The sequence below is a fragment of the Pecten maximus genome, chromosome 3 (genome assembly GCF_902652985.1).
Source record: "Pecten maximus chromosome 3, xPecMax1.1, whole genome shotgun sequence".
In the NCBI taxonomy this organism is placed as follows: Eukaryota; Metazoa; Mollusca; class Bivalvia; order Pectinida; family Pectinidae; genus Pecten; species Pecten maximus.
Window position 1 is genome coordinate 25467860 of NC_047017.1, and position 19911 is coordinate 25487770.

At 36.4% G+C, this 19911-nt stretch overlaps 1 protein-coding gene across 1 annotated transcript; it reads left to right on the forward strand.

Moving 5' to 3' along the window:
* Nucleotides 1-88: 88 nt before the first annotated feature.
* On the forward strand, nucleotides 89-11009 carry LOC117323696 (dynein light chain 1, axonemal-like). The gene is made up of 10 exons (XM_033879075.1): nucleotides 89-166; nucleotides 1331-1369; nucleotides 1645-1754; nucleotides 2672-2727; nucleotides 3509-3564; nucleotides 4895-4984; nucleotides 5908-5961; nucleotides 7289-7325; nucleotides 9054-9140; nucleotides 10529-11009. Exons 1-10 carry the CDS (start codon nucleotides 161-163, stop codon nucleotides 10567-10569), a joined length of 576 nt encoding a protein of 191 aa, XP_033734966.1. The 5' UTR covers nucleotides 89-160; the 3' UTR covers nucleotides 10570-11009.
* The last annotated feature ends 8902 nt before the right edge of the window (nucleotides 11010-19911 follow it).

Here is a 19911-nt window from a genome sequence, read left to right on the forward strand (position 1 = left end):
TATTTTGTTTACGAATGATTAAATCCCAACAGATGGATAAATTCGTAGTTTTTATCTTTGTCTAATTTATTGTTATTAATGTATCCATTAAGAATTATTTCAACGAAATAGCTCCGAGGCAACGTAACCATAACAGCACCAAAGCATCAAACAGTCCAAGATGGCGGTAAGTTTACATTTTTTCATCTCAAAACTACGGTAATTTCTGATAGAAATTTCTTCCCTTAAAGGTCACCTGTGCGTGATGGCAGTCTGTGTTTACGGAAGGACCTGTTTTTGTGCTAGTGAAATGGTCTGTATGTAAGGAAGGGTGCATTTGAGTGAGGGTCTATAAGGTAGGAATTTATTTACGCATTTTTTTCTATAACGAAATTTGGACACATTAGCTAATTTATTTATCTATATTTTTCTTTCCTTAGCCCATTTGTTCTATATTGACTGGAGAGGACACAAAAAGGAAGTAATACGTTTGTGTTACGTCAGATTAATTTTGATGCAATAAAATGAGTTCAAATTAAACTAGATATCTAGTGTCATTACTAATATCCTCCCTGTCATTCATTACTACTACTGACACTAGTACTGAATAAATATATCATAGTCACTCTGTAGTAAAATAGCTGGCATATCAACATTATTCAGCATAGCTGAAATCAACATCGATCGATCGATCATGCTTCAAAGACAACTTGTACCTGTTTTACACTTTTGTGTACACATACTGCTGGGTCATTTGTCTTATGAAGGTGACAGTGTACATACAGTCATCAAAAGGTCACATATAAACATTAAATTGGTCGTGTTACAAAAATCCTTACATAAACCATATACTTTCCAACCCAAAGAAAATGTTTAGAAATATATTATTATGAGTTTGACCGGCTAAAGTGATAATCCATTTATTTACATGAAAACCATTCTATCAAATTATATTACAATTTGTAAATATTACTAACTACCCTAAGTCCCTTAGGATCACAAAATGTGTTAAAACCCTTGGTAAACCTAAGTACTGGTTTTAATCATTGCATTGTGCTACCACTTAGGATCAGAATATCCATATGCTTCATATTCATGCTCATATAAGTCTTAAGATATCACAATTTTCCTCCATATGATGTGTTTGATGTAAACAGATGTTCCACTGGAATAGTTCTACAGAACTCGTAGAAAACTAACATTATACAGGCTAATACAATTGTTTTCATTGGTTGATGAGGAAATATTGGAGCCTCCTGGTTAAGTATGGATTTCAGTTGTACATTGTAATATGCTCATAAGATTATAATTTATCAAATAACTAATATTTCTGTATCATTTTTCTTTATAGAGTAAAGGAACAACCATTAAGGAGGCCTTGTCAAAATGGGTAAGTATCTTAAAGTGTCTCAGCGCAATGGAGTGTTTTATTGTAGTTCTGGTTCAGGGTCTGAATTAGAAATATTACTTGCAGACACCAAGTCAAACAACATTAATACACATATCTTGTGCTTACCATTTACTTTAATCAACAGTTGTAACCTGACTTGGTTTTCATTGGTTTATTTAATTAATCAAAGTTATCTTTTATTTCATTTTACATTTTTGGTCATCTTTCAAAATATTTTCCTTGAAACTGTTGTAATGTATATATATATCCAATAGGAGGAAAGAAAAGGTGAAAAAGCCTCTGGCGGAGTTCATTTGGAATTATTTGGACAATATCCACCCGTTGAAAAGATGGATGCTTCTTTGTCAACCTTATCCTGCTGCGAGTATGTATTTGATATCATTTCTGGCATTCCATTCCATAGGAAATAAAACACATTTATAACGAACATGCTTACAACAAATTCATGGCTATAACTTAGTGTTTTTCATTCCTAGCTAGACGCCCAATCATTTGCATGTTAAACTGCTTTGTAACGAATATCACATGAAGAATTATATATAAAAGTCTAAGATAGTAGCATTTTTCGGGTTCACTCGGGTAAATACCAATGCTAATTATTAGCCGTATAAAGTAGTGGCCTCTGGCACAATAGCAAGTTGTATCCTGAAATAAATTTTTTTGTTAGTTATATTGCATTGATTTTTTTCTATAAGAAATTTACTAAACTTCATTATGTATAGCTTGCTATGCTTATAACAAACTAATTTCTTTGGTCCCAAGAGACCTGTTATAAACATGTTTGCTGTATTAATCAGACACAAGCACATTATGGGAAAACATTGATTGAGCAGCCCCCATATGTAAAGGCTGGGTGCCCTATATACAAATAAATGTATATAATTATTTGTCTATGCACTCACTCAATCTATCGATCTAGCTGCTTGCTGTCCTATGTAATGGAGCTCATGCTAGCTGCAGCATTCTATTATTTACCTATTAATTTAATTAATAATTAATCAAACCTGAATGATTGTGGTTTGTTGAAACAACCTTGATTCAGACTGGACCTGCCACTTTCTAGATCACTGTGATCAAATATGTTTCAATGTTAAAGCAAACTTAAGTGTGTAGCAAAGACCTGAGCAGTACAGCATCATGATATTTGAAAAAGAATGCATTGGGTTGATGGGCCTCAAGTAGGGTTAAACATGATTACCGATAACTCTATATACAACTTCTCAATACATGTATACACATATTTGACTGATACTAAGCATCTTTCTTTTTTTCTTTTTACAGGAAACTGTCTCTTTCCACAAATTGTATAGAGAAGATAGCAAATTTGAATGGTCTGAGTAAGTACATGTATATCTGAAACAATGTTGCATGGTAATTATGTAACAACTTAATTTTCCTTATACATCTTTGACGTAGTTATTTGAAATTGTACAATTATTATGTTCTTTACTATTTAAATATGCATTGTATATGTTTATATATATAAATAAATAAAAGGTCAATAATACATGTATATACTTTCTGTATATGTGCCCAGGACGGATGAATTACACTCTTTCCTGAGAAGATATACCCTAGCTAGGCTTGGTTTGGCAAATTATTATCTTATGTTGTAATTAAGTTTACAATGTATAGCTATCGATAACTGGACTGTCCCCTTGTTGTGGTATCTTGTGAATCAATTGGTATTAGGGATGAATTGAATTCTGAATTGGGCATCTTGTTTTTTTAAACATACTTACCGTATTTATAGTACTTTGATCTTCTCAAGGCCCGCATTCTAGACTGCTAGTAGTCTGAACCAAATAATAGTAGGAGTTTTGGCTAATCTGCACATTTACAATAATGCATACATGTGTATATTTATGGACCAATAACTCTTCTTTTTATTTATCAACCTTTGATAGGAAATTTGCCTAGGTTTGATTTACTATCATTGAATTGGTTCTTGATTATTTATATTTAAGAAATCTACTAATGTTACCATGCTTTGTGTTGATGTCATATTTTATAACAACATAAGTCACTGAGTCCGATGACCACTGTAGCCCAGTGCCTAACTCTTTTTTTATATATTATTACATGTGCTTTGATTTTTTTTTTTTTTTTTTTTTTCAGAAAATTTGAAAACCTTGTCCTTGGGAAGAAACAACATAAAATCTTTAACTGGTTTGGTAAGTAAATTTGTACCTTATTAAAGCAAATTGTCTTCAAGCACATAATACTTCTTTGTTTTTATTACATTTATATTTCACATGGTATATTCTAGCTTGAGTTTCCTCTGGCCCTGACACCTGAGGAAACTCAGGTTAGGTATATCCATACAGTCTAAACCAGGAAAATGTTACTGAAACAATTGGCAAGATTTTAGAGATGTCTGGTTTATACAGGAGTGTAACAGATCTACAACTGTGAATTTGAAATCATTTTTACATTCATAAAAACAGTGATAATACTTTTTAACAATTTACTTATTATTACTCCGTTTGCCTTCAGTAAGCTTGAAGTAGAGGGGAAGTGTCATACCAAAGTTTAGAAATGTCTGGCCCTAGTTTGCTTACAATAAAATATGTTTGAAGAATGAAGAAGAATGTGATTCACATTAATTCACAGCTGATACAGGACTCCCTCCCTCTAATATAAAGAATCAACTCCCTTCATACAGAACAATCTTCGACTCCATACAAAAAAAAACCTTCCTCAATATATACTATAGTGGTCCTCCCCCACTGCACACATCAATTACAAAGTTTGTTTAAATATATAACCTTGATAAACACTCAAGGTCACAGGGGTCAAATATGCTAAAACATTTAAGAATTCCTCACAATAACAAAGAGGCCAAGAGACTGATATTGGACCTCACAGTAGCATACTGGGGTGAAGGGCTGCTTAGTTTAATGTTCAAATTAATGACTGACGTACATTTAAGGTCACAGGTTTCTAATAATCAAATATAGATCTTGTAAACAACATTTCCATAACCAAAAGACTCAGATGATATTTGGTCTGTAGCATGCTGGGATGACGTAGTACCAAATTTGTCGAAGTTATGACCATGCCCTTCATTCAAGGTCACAGGTATCAAATGTGTTACATGTATATTCTTCCCAATAACCAGGAGACCAAGGAAAATGATATCGGCCCAGTAACATCCCCAAGATGAACAAACTTGACTTACTTTCCCTTGTCACAGGTGTCCAAAACGTGTTTTATATTTTTTGTTTCAATAAGCATGAGAGCTTGGTTCATTATTTGGGCTAGTAACATGCTAGCATAAAGGGCTACAAAATGTGCCAATGTCCTAACACTTGGCCAACTTGCCTTGGATATTAAAATTAAGAGGTATTCAGCTTAAGTATCCACATCACTGGTAAAGATTACCTTTAAAGTTGCATAAGTAGCAGGTGAGCTATACAGGCCCATTGTGCCTCTTATTGTACCTACACTGGAGTTTGTGTATTGTGGTTGTGGTATAAATTGACATGTAGATTGTTTCTACAGGAGGCAGTTGGAGATACACTTGAGCAGCTTTGGATTTCATACAACTATGTGGAAAAACTAAAAGGAATCAATGTTCTGAAGAAACTAAAGGTTAGTTCACTAATTAAATCAAAGATTTTATTATATTATCATATACTGTATTAGAAATGCTCAGTAAGGAGATCCTGGTTGCAATTTCCTGTCAAGAGAGTATCATTATTTGTGAAATGGTATATTATTATCATTAGTCTGCAACCAGGAACCATAGTGGGAGCATAACTCATTGCATTGTGGTCGTATGTCCTTTTCTCCTTCAGCACTACAGCTTGTTTGGAAACTATATCATACACTATTTGGCACTGGAACTTATACTTTGGGCTTTTACCAAAAGTAGGTTACCCTGACCTACATTTTGACCTTTGACATAAAAAAAGGTTGCCCAGGACTCTTACCTCCTACACTTCATGTCATTGTAAATTTATACTTGAATGCAACATGAGTTCACCAATGTGAGGCATTTTGTCATGTACCAAAAGTAAATCACTCTGATCTTCATTTTGACCTTTGGCCAACACCAAAGAAGCATTTTGTCCAGATTGTATCTTTTGCATTACTTGTCATGGGAACTTCATTCTTGGGGCATGGGATTACCTAGGTAAGGTATTTTGTCATATACTCAAAGGTAGGTCAGTCTGATCTATGTTTTGACCTTTGACCTACATCAAAGAAAAAGCTTGTTCGGGCTCAATTCCATACACTACTTGTCACTAGAACTGCATAATTGGTGCATGAGTTCACATAAGTAAGGCAGTGTGTTATGTATCAAAGACTGGCCACGCTGACCTACATTTTGACCTTTTATTTACATCCAATAGAGGACTGTAATTAACTGAATTGTCTCTTCATGCTATTGTTAATTTCACTGTCTTCATATCTTAATGAAAAAATATTATTTAACAGCTTTTAGCGTAAATCAAGCTTTACATAGTAATTGACTATGCAGACACCTACATTATCAATTATCTTTTTTCCAGATTTTATATATGTCAAACAATTTGGTGAAAGATTGGGGAGAATTCAATAAGTTGGTGAGTAAAGTTTTATCTTAAGTCTTTGTTACAGTTTTTGTTTAATTTCTAAAAGCGTACCGGGTAAGAGTTTTTTCGTCATGGAGTGCATATGGTATCTGTTTTCTAGTGTGTCTGTAAAAGGTACCAGATAATTTTATCCAATGGAGAATTAGGTATTTAAGACTTAAGTTGTATCCCTTGAGGACTCTTTCACAGAAAATAAAAGAGTGAATCATATGTTTAAAAATTTTTTTTTTAAATCTATCTAATTTTTGTGTCAGAGATTCACATTTCTGGTTCAGTTTCAATAAAGTTAGATACAAATGAGTATGGATTGTAAATGCCTTTTAAAATCTTTATCAGACAGTTGACTTTGTTTCTTTCATTTAAGGTCATACCGTATTTATCCAGCAAAAAACCTTTACTTAGCAAAATTCTCATCCCTTTCTGTCTTATATGGAGGTGTCAGTGTAATGATAAATCTAGCGAACACAAATTTTTTCGCAAAAGTTAATAAATATATATAAGAAAATTCTGGTTGAAACCAGTCCCACCTCACCTCCTTTATGCAATCTTTTTATTTGATGGTATGTACATGTTGGCCCTGACTGACCCCCCAGGGGCTGATAGGCCCTAAAAAGAGTCAAATTGATTGAAATTTCAAAAAATTATTCTTCATTTATGAAAGGATCTTAAGGTGTTTACCGAAATTGTGAATTTTATGACCCTGGGATCTCACGTTTGCCCCTGGGGAGGGGGTAAACTTTACTATAGTTTATATAAGGAAATCACATTTTTGACTATTATCTGTTGGATTTGTATTGGAATTCATTCTAATTTGGTTTACATTATTAGCATGGGATGACAGTTTGATGGTATGCACATATTGGCCCTGACTGACCCTCAGGACAGGGGCTGATGGGCAGGGCCAAAAAGGGTCAAATTAACTGAAATTTCAAAAATCATCTTCTATGTACTATCAGATATGGTGAAATCAAACACTCTTTATAGATGGAAGGGTCTTGTGAATTTCGTGACCTTGGGTTCTCACATATTTCTTCTGGGGAAGGGGTTAACACATTTTTGACTATTATTTGTTGGATTTGTATTGGAATTCATTCTAATTTGGTTAACATTATCAGAATTGGATGACAGATTGATGGTATGCTCATGTTAGCCCAGGGGCTGATGGACAGGGGGGACAAAAAGGGTCAATTTAATTAGCTGGTATACCGTACTTCAAAACTCTGGTGACCGTTAAGGCCCATGGGCCTCTTATATATAATTTTTTTGTTTTATATTGATATGTCTAGCGTGTTAATCTGGACTTTTTGTTCTCACACAGTCTGAGCTTCCTGGGCTGGAACAGTTGGTGTTTACAGGTAAATAATATTTCTACTGTATGTTTCATTTCATAATTGTAATCCCCACTTAGTAAAGGGGGAATACATTAACAGAACCTTGTATCTCTACCCTTGTGTAAACCAATGAGAACTTCGAAATATTCCTGTCCACGTACCTGAACCATGTTTGATTATTTTGCTCACATATTTCAAGAAACAGTAACAAATTGTAAGTTGTAAGGAAACATATTCATTGCGCCATCGTCAATTTGGATCAAAAGTGGTGACTTTATCAATGAAATAAAATGATGATGCTACCCAACTATGATTAAGCATCATCAAGTGTGTGCCAGCTGACTTCCCCTTACCCTGGTTCAGATAGATCTTGAGTTACCCCATACCTAGCAACCAGGGTATCACCCAGTGTAAGATTAAAAGCAATAATTTTTTATGTACTTCTGTGCATCTTTACATGTGTCTGTGCATCATCTGTAGAAATCGTATGTACTAATGAACCCCTGGACAGATTTAGCTCATATTAACACTATAACATAACACAATCAAGTTTCTACACCTCACTAGATGATTTCAGTGGTCATTAGTCAAGGCCAAAGTCAAAGGTCACTCTTGACCACTTTGAAAATGATAAGTGTTACATGGTAGATATATGAAACCCCCCTGGACAGTTTTGGTTTGGATTCACACCATTACATATTACACCATCAATTTCTACACCTGATCAGATTTATTGGTCATTGGTCGAAATGAAAGGTCAAAGGATGCCCTTGACTACTTCAAAACGAAAAGCTTGTGTACAAGTTATCTCATGAACCCCTAGACATTGCAGATTATTTCATGTTCACACAAACAGCAAATTCTAAATCTGATTTAATTTTGGTGACCATTACACCTGGTTAACTATCAAAGATTACACTCACAGGACACTTTCAAAATTGTGTACGTGATATCTCATGAAGCCAGGATAGATATATTTTTTGGATGGTTGGAAACCATATCAAATAATCAATATTGGTCTAGATTTGATGTACTGGCAATGGGATGTTGAAAATATTTGTATTTTTATTCTGAATTTTCACATATTTGGATCTAGTTGTTCCTGAAAATGAAGTTTGTTGAGATTACTATAGAATCTGAATCTGGTACACAAAAATACCTTATGTTTGTGTATGAGGTGCATTGATTTGACATTGAGAATTATTATCCCAACTAGTTACTATAGCTGCCACTGGTGAGCTTCACAATCATTGTTTACACTAGTCTGATGTCTATGTACTTGGGTTAGTCCTATTGCTATTAGTTCACTGAACAATCAATTAATTTGTATCAAATTTCAATTTCATCAGCAGAATAAATGCTTAAGTCTATATATAAGTTTTAGGATTTTTGGAGCCGTCTGTATAGTGTTTAAGGTTTCTCTTTTTTATTTAAAATTTCAGTGCTAATTACTGGCTTTTTGAAGGTCCAAAGTGGTGTAGTGCTTGAGAAATTTCATTGATACTCAGAAACGATTTCTCGTGAAAACTGAAACTTAATAAAAAAAAAAAACATAATCTACATGAGAAAATTTTTATGTTTGCAATGTCAGTTTTATTTCAAAGACTAAATAATGATCCCATAATCTCCTCAGCATTTGTGTAATGATTGCTTGAAAAAGGGAAGATGATAAATTAGCAACAATTTGAACTTGGGGCCCCAATATTGATCTTGTCGTTATAAAATACATGTATATTTCTTATATTGATTTAGGCAATCCTTTGGAGGAAAAGCATTCAGCAGAAGGAGACTGGGTTTTATCCGTGTCAAAGAGACTGCCGAAACTCAAGAAATTAGATGGTATGCCTGGGGGAACCTACCATAGCATGCAATATTTGGTTGAAACTGGCCAATATCATATATATGTGTATTGTGTCATATATTTGTTTTGGTTATGTAAATATCATTCAATTTTGAATCCTAGTGAATCAATATTGAAACTTGCTTGAAATTGATCTTCCAATAAAGTATTCATAGAGTTGCAGAACATGTGAGCAATTCATTTGGCTTCTTAATTTTGGGTCTAAATGTCAAAACAAAGGTGTTTTTTTTATAAACAAAACCAGCATTCAACAAAAGACTCAGGGTCACAAAATACAAATATTGTCTGGATAACTCATGAACCATTTAAATGAAACTACAAATGAATGCTAGGGACTATGTGTAGATGGGCTTGCAGTTTTTTTTTTCGGCAGAAAATTTAGTTGCCATGGTAACCAGGTGACAAAACACATGTTTTTAGGTCACCTGAGACATGACCATTTCTAATCGCTTTTGGCCACTGTCTGTCCATAAACAATTTACATTTTCAACTTCTTCTCAGAAACTCCTGAATCAATCTTAATAAAAAAAAACTTCCATGGCCAAAGATCAACCAAAACAGTGAACTATATGTTCCTCTCCATTTGGCGTTATAATCTGATAAATCAATTTTGAGGCTATCGATAATTCAAAATTCTTTGAGATTGATAACAAAACTGTGCAAATCTGGAGTAATTCAGCCATTTTACTAAGAGTTTGTTTACCTATTAACATGTATGTCCAGGTGTTAAGAAAGGTTTGTTCATTAGATACCAAAATGATCTCAGAAGAGACATGTAAACCAGTGGCTTATGTCTCCAGTGAGAATAGCTGGAGACAGATTTATGTCTACAATTCAATATTTTGAAGGTAAAAGACTGTTCGTGATCACTTTCAAAAAACATGTAGACATGATTTGTGGGGTGGGGGGGGGGGGGGGGGGTATATCTATGCAAGACATGCTAACTTGATTCAGCATGTTGTGTGGTATAAATATAAAATTCATATGTCTGACGATGTAGCATAAGTTTTAAAATCTTTCTACACGGATGCTAAAAATACTTTTGAATGAACGCAAAAAAAGTGAAACTGTTTAAATACTTTCCTAATTTTTAAATACAGTACATATTCTTTAAAATGCTACAGTGAACTGTTTAGGGGATGCCCCAGGGTGGCTCTTGTTTTTGTAGCACTTTTGCAGAAATCTCAGTCTCATTTCAATCTACATTTTTTGACAACAGAAACCCTAAAAGCCCTTATAGTACTACTATTGGTATTTTTTTTTTTTTTTTTTTTTATTTTATTAAAAACAAGCCTTGATACTTTCAAAATAATATCTTCTCTTTAGGCATTATCATCTTCATCATTTCATGTACCTGTTTTTACAGGATCTCCCATCATTCGAGATGACGACGAGGAGGAAGGATGAGGATTCCAATATGGAACAAAAAATTGGATTTGGCATTACTGTTATTCAGGCCAAATTGGACAAGACTGTATCATCATTTTATGACTATTCACAGTTCCACCTGTGTCAAGAGTTCTAGGTGATCTGGATTGGACTTAATGACACATTCCCCTTTACTGGGTACATCTTATATGCCGAACAAGTCAATTGGAGATATTTCTTATCACATTTAGCATTTTAATGTCTGTGAAACTAACAAACATATCTTATAGCTCACAGATATTTGATTGCATGTATGCATGTACATGTATTTGATGGTAATTGCTTTACAGTTTTGTTTTGAATGAAAAAACAGTGAGGAACAGAAGTGCTTTAAACATCAGTGGCTTCAGCATTTTCTCCTGACAAGAGGTCCAGCTTATTATTTATTATAAACTTCAATAAAGAAGTAAAATTTGTCATTCAAACATTTTCTCTTATAATTTAAACTGAAGATGTGAAACAACTGTTATAAATTGATGTAACTATGTAATGTATATATGTTCATGATTGTCATTTCATACTCTTGTAAATAACATTAAAAACATTGAAAAACAGATAGTTGTCAGTGTTTAAGGTCATCTAACACATATTCTCAAGTAACCTATTGCGATCACCTCTTTTCAATTGTCATGCATCGTCCATCAGAAACAATTTATATTTTCATCTTCTTTTCAATAACCATGAGGCCTACTTTGAAGATCATCAGGGTCAAGTGTTTTAAAATTTTCAACTCACTCATGATTTCTCAATAACCAATAGGTTTAGGGTCATGATATTAGGCAAGGAGTATGCTGTGGTAAGGTAGCAGTGTACAGAAAAATGCCCAATTTTGAAAAATATGACACATGTCTTAGATATGTAAACATTGCCAGTTAACCCTACATATAAACTCTAATAAAGTATATATATTCGTAATCTGTACAACATTTGCAATTTTAATACAGCTCTGAAGGATAAGTTAACTGATATTTTCTGTGATTTTTAGAGCTGTGAATACCATGGTTACAGCTTAAAAAATGCTCAAAAATTGCAAAATATTATGATATTTGACCCAAAATACCACAATTCTCTACACAATTTTTTTTCTGAAACCTATTTAAAATTAAATATCTCTATCCCAAAGACAGGATTAATCTTTTTTTGACATATGTTGTAATTAAGTTTTTCCGCTATCTCACCTTTACTGTGGCATCCATTTTTCGCTGTAGGCAAAACTAAATTTCCTGTGTAACCACACTTGCGGAAAATCCGGAAATTTATAATCCGGAACCAATTTATTAATTTTTGTTTTAACAAATGTGAAGCCTGTATGTACTTCTTCATACTGAATATACTAATTATAGTGTACAATTATTTTTTCATTTTTTATGCATATCATAATACAGGAGTTATTTGCATAACAAAAAAATTGCCCATGGCCAGGCTGTCCTACTGTAGTGTGCTACCTAAAGGCTATTCAAATGAATAACTTTGACCTTTTAAGGTGACCGGGGTCAATTGCTTTTAAATTTTAATTTGAAAACAAAACAGAGATCTGTGTACATATCAGAACTAAGTAAGGTGACCATTAAGGCCCATGGGCCTCTTGTTTTAACAGTGTTTGTATTGAGCAGCAGAGCCTATGCAATGGTGCATCATCCATCTTCAGTCCATTAACAATTCTCAGTATTGCAGCTCTTCATGAATGAATGATATGCTTTAATGAATGGACCTATGCTAGAGAGTCAGTCCAACACACAACAAAAACAAACTCAGACTCGATTCAAGGCGGCAGCTTTCCTTGAATAATTCTTGCTATTGCTTGAAAAGTACTAGTTAGTTTCACATTTCATGTGAGGGTTCCCTAATTTCTTTTGTTAGGGGTTAAAACAAAAAAATAAGTTACTGGAAGATTACTTTTGGAATTTGAAGTTTGTTAATCACTATTGCTCATGAATTACAGGAAGGATTTGTCTCAATTTTTGATGTAGGTTGCTGTCCCAGGATGAGATATTATCAATTTGAACTTTCACTTTTAGGGTTGATTATAGTTTGTTTCTCAAATATTCTCACTGTATCTTTTTCAAATATGTCACTGCTATTTAGATTTCCCTTGTTTGTGCATGTTCCACAAAAATCTGAATAGTGTTTTATTAGACTGATTGCATGAGTCAAATATGCTAAAATCTATAAATCACTTCTCAATAACCAGGAGGCTAGGGCTATCAAGCTTGTTCAAATGAATGACCTTGACATACACTCATGATAACAAAGGTAAAATGTTCTAAAATCCTCAAAAATGCCAATTTTCAATAATCAAGAGTCTCCGAGACCTGATATTAAGCCTGTAGCTTGCTGGATGAAGGTTATGAAGTTTTTTTAAAGGAATGACCTTTACCTACATACAAGGTCACAAGGAGTTAAAATGCTTAAAACTTAAAGCAACTTCTCAGTAACCAAGGGGCCCAGAGACCTGATATTGGGCCTTTAACATGCTTTGGTGAAGGGCTTGCAAGTTTGTTCAAATCAGTGACCTTGGCTTACATTTAAGATCACAGAGGCAATTAGGTCAAATCTTAAAATGACTTCTCAATAACAAAGAGGTCCAGATGCTTGACATTGGTCCTGTAGTAGGCTTTAGTAAAGGACTACAATTTTTTTTACAAATAAAGGACCTTCACCTTCATTCAAGGTCACTAGGATCAAAGGAGGCGTTGCATAGAGGGTGCAAACTGGCCCGTGATCAATTTTATATTCTTATGTGTAGTTTGGTCAATGACAATGAACTTATATCAACACAGTGCTTTTACCCCTGTTGGACTGTTAATATAACTGCATCATCCCCAAAATTGAGACTAGTAAATTTCAGGACCCAATGTCACTTTAACCTGGCATTAGTCACAAGAACAAACCCAAATAATATCACGTTTACGATTTAGACTAACGAATGTAATTGCTTTCACCATGATATATAACAATAAATATGATATCACTGTATGCAAATTGCTTTTTAATAGTAAATCTACTCCAAAAAATACAATAATTTCATTTTCAAAATTTGTATTTAATTGAGTCGCAGAATAAGTATGACAACATCTAAGTACTGTTTTTTTGCTTAAAGTTACCTTTTGGGTTGTTATTGTTTCATTGTAGAAAACTTGTTGGTAAATCACTGGATATTTTGAATGAATATCAAAGTACTGAGAGTTCCTTGTCATTTATGTGGGACGATAATAAAAGTATATTGAAGGATGATCCGCCATTTGAATTTGACCAACTATTGTTATCAACATTCAAAGATGGAAATAGTAATGTTTCATGAATATAAATATAAAGACAGTTGCCTTTAAAGGGAACTAAATCGTATACAAACATGCACATTCTCTTAAATTGCGATAAGTTTACCGAAAAGAGGGTGATGCTGCACTGTCCAGGTTATGGTGTTTCAGTGAGAAACTTGCCATGTTTTACGGTTCGATTTACGACCAAACCAAAAAAACGACAGGATTATGTATTTGAACAGGCACATGATTCGGTTTGGTTTTGTATTGTTTAATGTCCTTTCAACAGCTATGATCGTTATTGAGGGCCTCCCCTGTGTGTAAGATTGAATGTGTATGGCGTGGATGTGATTTTTTTTTGGGGGGGGGGCTGCAGTATGTACCGGTTTGTCTTCTTGTGATAATGCCATACTGATGTCGGCTTTATAGTGCTATCTCACTAAAACATACTGCCGAAGACATCCAGCAGGACGCCATATACGGTGATATTAAATTGACAGCTCGCGAACCAGTAATCCTAATACAAAAATGCCCAAGGTTAAACAGGAGTAGCAACCATCATTTTCATAGGCGCGGTATGTGTCGGCCAGGACAAATCCCAAATCCTTCTTCACAAGGGCTAACGCCCATCCAAAGGCGAAAAATAAGACAGCGTCACGGGAGCCATTAGGAAGAAGAAAGGTATTTGGAGAAAAAGTAAGATCACAGATTTAGTCGCCTCATAGAATATGATGCACTAGGGGAAGTAGGTACTATTATTAAGCCCCTACCCACAGAACCCCCAAAACATGTTAAAATGATGATATATATATACATGTATATATTAATCAGACTTAATTAAATTTAAACCACCGCCTCCGCTAGGAATCGAACCCGAGACCTCTGGCTTACTAGTCTTACGCTCAACCGATCGATCTAAAGATATCTCTCTCTCGGGGGGGGGGGGGGGGGGGGTCCAAAATATTTTTTAGTTCGACTCCAGAAGAGGATAGTTCATAGTACAACCCCAAAGGAACCCTAATGTCAAATATCAATATCAATACCCTAGGGATGTCGTGCTAGATTTTGAATCACGTGGTTTGACAAAACAAATACCGTCTTATCTAAAACCTGGGCAGACTCAACATGATGACCTTCAAGCTAACCTTGATAGATCCATAACTTAATCCAGTGGGGTAGTGGAGTCACATCACACACGATTCAAGCAATGACTGTTTTTCAAAACACAACTTGATCCAACTATTTCATTGGTGTCATCGAGGCACTCGTTAAAATAACAGCCTGTCGCAATGGAATCTGATGAGATGACCCATATATGAGCGAGATGCATTGGTTAGGGAGCTAGCTGACAAAATAAAAGCGCTTTAGTGTTCACAACCCCTTAGCTTAGTATGTAATGGTTATATCATAGGCTTGAGCGGATATGTCAGTTATCACACGAGAAGGGCGGGTTGAGCCCTGCCCCTCGAGTGTGATGACTGACATATCCTTGAGAACCAATGATATAACTTTTTTGTCGCATATAGTGCCACGTGATTGTGTCTGCTGTTATCCCATCAACCCCTCGGGCCTTTTCTATGTTTTATTCCATCCGTATCTGACATGTATCTATCTCATCTCCTTCACTTTCAACCTTTTTGTGGATGTTCAGGTTATGCGCGGTTTAGTATTTCTTCAAAGTGCTCTTTCCACCTTTTCTTTCCTTGCCCTCTTCCTTTTTGTTGCTGTTACCATACATTTTCTCTCATTACGTCAGTAACGTATACATTCTGTCTTCAGGTGACCATTACAGTCTGTCCTTTTTCCTTTAGCAGTCTGGCCTTACCTTAACTTTCTCCTCTCACTTCTCATGCTGGTTTACTGTTTGTTAGTTGGGGTTTAAACTTCTCCCTGCTTCCATACTTGGTTTGTGGCCCCTTTCCTTCACTCCGTGTGGGATATTTGCCGTCTCAGTGTATAACGATCGTGTCGTCCATGTTGTCCAATACTTCCAGCGCCGAACTCCACTGTAAAAGCTCTTCTTTGGTAACACTATATTCCTTTCTATGGGTATCTCCGTTTTCTTTCTGTTACTTTTATTACATTCTGATCTGACTTCTTATGAGAGCATGGTCTACTGACAATAATGTGTTCCTGATATCATCATTCCGACAACTGACAATAATGTGTTCCTGATATCACCAGTCCAACAACTGACAATGTGTTCCTGACATCACCAGTCCCACAACTGACAATAACGTATTCCTGATATCACCAGTCCCACAACTGACAATAACGTATTCCTGATATCACCAGTCCAACAACTGACAAAATTGTGTTCCTCATATCACCAGTCCCACAAATGACAATAACGTATTCCTGATATCACCAGTCTGACAACTGACAATGTGTTCCTGACATCACCAGTCTAACAACTGACAATGTGTTTCTGATATCACCAATCCGACAGCTGACAATAATGTGTTCCTGACATCACCAGTCCGTCTACTGATAATAACGTGTTCATGACATCACGAGTCCCACAACTGACAATGTGTTTCTGGCATCACCAGTCCGACTACTGACAATGTGTTCCTGACATCAGCAGTCCGACAACTGACAATAATGTGTTCCTGATATCACCAGTCCGACAACTGACAATAATGTGTTCCTGACATCACCAGTCCGACAACTGACAATAATGTGTTCCTGACATCACCAGTCCGACAACTCACAATAATGTGTTCCTGACATCACCAGTCCGACAACTGCCAATAATGTGTTCCTGATATCACCAGTCCGACAACTAACAATGTGTTCCTGACATCACTAAAGCGACAACTGACAATAGCGTGTTCCCGACATCACCTGTCTTATTACTGACAATAATGTGTTCCTGATATCACCAGTCCAACAACTGACAATGTGTTCCTGACATCACCAGTCCCACAACTGACAATAACGTATTCCTGATATCACCAGTCCCACAACTGACAATAACGTATTCCTGATATCACCAGTCCAACAACTGACAAAATTGTGTTCCTCATATCACCAGTCCCACAAATGACAATAACGTATTCCTGATATCACCAGTCTGGCAACTGACAATAATGTGCTCCTGACATCACCAGTCCGACAACTGACGATATTAATGTGTCCCTGATATCACGAGTCCGACAACTGACAATGTGTTCCTGGCATCACCAGTCCCACAACTGACAATGTGTTCCTGACATCACCAGTCCGACAACTGACAATAATGTGTTCCTGACATCACCAGTCCGACAACTGACAATAATGTGTTCCTGATATCACCAGTCCGATAACTGACAATAATGTGTTCCTGACATCACCAGTCCAACAACTGACAATATTAACGTGTTCCTGATATCACCAGTCCGACAACTGACAATAATGTGTTCCTGACATCACCAGTCCAACAACTAACAATAATGTGTTCCTGACATCACCAGTCCCACAACTGACAATAATGTGTTCCTGACATCACCAGTCCCACAACTGACAATAATGTGTTCCTGACATCACCAGTCCCACAACTGACAATGTGTTCCTGACATCACCAGTCCCACAACTGACAATAACGTATTCCTGATATCACCAGTCCCACAACTGACAATAACGTATTCCTGATATCACCAGTCCAACAACTGACAAAATTGTGTTCCTCATATCACCAGTCCCACAAATGACAATAACGTATTCCTGATATCACCAGTCTGGCAACTGACAATAATGTGCTCCTGACATCACCAGTCCGACAACTGACGATATTAATGTGTCCCTGATATCACGAGTCCGACAACTGACAATGTGTTCCTGGCATCACCAGTCCCACAACTGACAATGTGTTCCTGACATCACCAGTCCGACAACTGACAATAATGTGTTCCTGACATCACCAGTCCGACAACTGACAATAATGTGTTCCTGATATCACCAGTCCGATAACTGACAATAATGTGTTCCTGACATCACCAGTCCAACAACTGACAATATTAACGTGTTCCTGATATCACCAGTCCGACAACTGACAATAATGTGTTCCTGACATCACCAGTCCAACAACTAACAATAATGTGTTCCTGACATCACCAGTCCCACAACTGACAATAATGTGTTCCTGACATCACCAGTCCCACAACTGACAATAATGTGTTCCTGACATCACCAGTCCCACAACTGACAATAATGTGTTCCTGATATCACCAGTCCGACAACTGACAATAATGTGTTCCTGACATCACCAGTCCGACAACTGACAATAATGTGTTCCTGACATCACTGGTCTGACTACTGACAATATTGTGTTCCTGACATCACCAGTCCGACAACTGACAATAATCTGTTCCTGGCATCACCAGTCCGACAACTGCCAATAATGTGTTCCTGATATCACCAGTCCGACAACTAACAATAAAGTGTTCCTGATATCACCAGTCTGACAACTGACAATGTGTTCCTGACATCACTAAAGCGACAACTGACAATAGCGTGTTCCTGACATCACCTGTCTTATTACTGACAATAATGTGCTCCTGATATCACCAGTCTGACAACTGACAATGTGTTCCTGACATCACTAAAGCGACAAATGACAATAATGTGTTCCTGACATCACCTGTCTTATTACTGACAATAATGTGTTCCTGATATCACCAGTCTGACAACTGACAATGTGTTCCTGACATCACCAGTCTAACAACTGACAATGTGTTTCTGATATCACCAATCCGACAGCTGACAATAATGTGTTCCTGACATCACCAGTCCGTCTACTGATAATAACGTGTTCATGACATCACGAGTCCCACAACTGACAATGTGTTTCTGGCATCACCAGTCCGACTACTGACAATGTGTTCCTGACATCAGCAGTCCGACAACTGACAATAATGTGTTCCTGATATCACCAGTCCGACAACTGACAATAATGTGTTCCTGACATCACCAGTCCGACAACTGACAATAATGTGTTCCTGACATCACCAGTCCGACAACTGACAATAATGTGTTCCTGACATCACCAGTCCGACAACTGCCAATAATGTGTTCCTGATATCACCAGTCCGACAACTAACAATGTGTTCCTGACATCACTAAAGCGACAACTGACAATAGCGTGTTCCCGACATCACCTGTCTTATTACTGACAATAATGTGTTCCTGATATCACCAGTCCAACAACTGACAATGTGTTCCTGACATCACCAGTCCCACAACTGACAATAACGTATTCCTGATATCACCAGTCCCACAACTGACAATAACGTATTCCTGATATCACCAGTCCAACAACTGACAAAATTGTGTTCCTCATATCACCAGTCCCACAAATGACAATAACGTATTCCTGATATCACCAGTCTGGCAACTGACAATAATGTGCTCCTGACATCACCAGTCCGACAACTGACGATATTAATGTGTCCCTGATATCACGAGTCCGACAACTGACAATGTGTTCCTGGCATCACCAGTCCCACAACTGACAATGTGTTCCTGACATCACCAGTCCGACAACTGACAATAATGTGTTCCTGACATCACCAGTCCGACAACTGACAATAATGTGTTCCTGATATCACCAGTCCGACAACTGACAATAATGTGTTCCTGACATCACCAGTCCAACAACTGACAATATTAACGTGTTCCTGATATCACCAGTCCGACAACTGACAATAATGTGTTCCTGACATCACCAGTCCAACAACTAACAATAATGTGTTCCTGACATCACCAGTCCCACAACTGACAATAATGTGTTCCTGACATCACCAGTCCCACAACTGACAATAATGTGTTCCTGACATCACCAGTCCCACAACTGACAATGTGTTCCTGACATCACCAGTCCCACAACTGACAATAACGTATTCCTGATATCACCAGTCCCACAACTGACAATAACGTATTCCTGATATCACCAGTCCAACAACTGACAAAATTGTGTTCCTCATATCACCAGTCCCACAAATGACAATAACGTATTCCTGATATCACCAGTCTGGCAACTGACAATAATGTGCTCCTGACATCACCAGTCCGACAACTGACG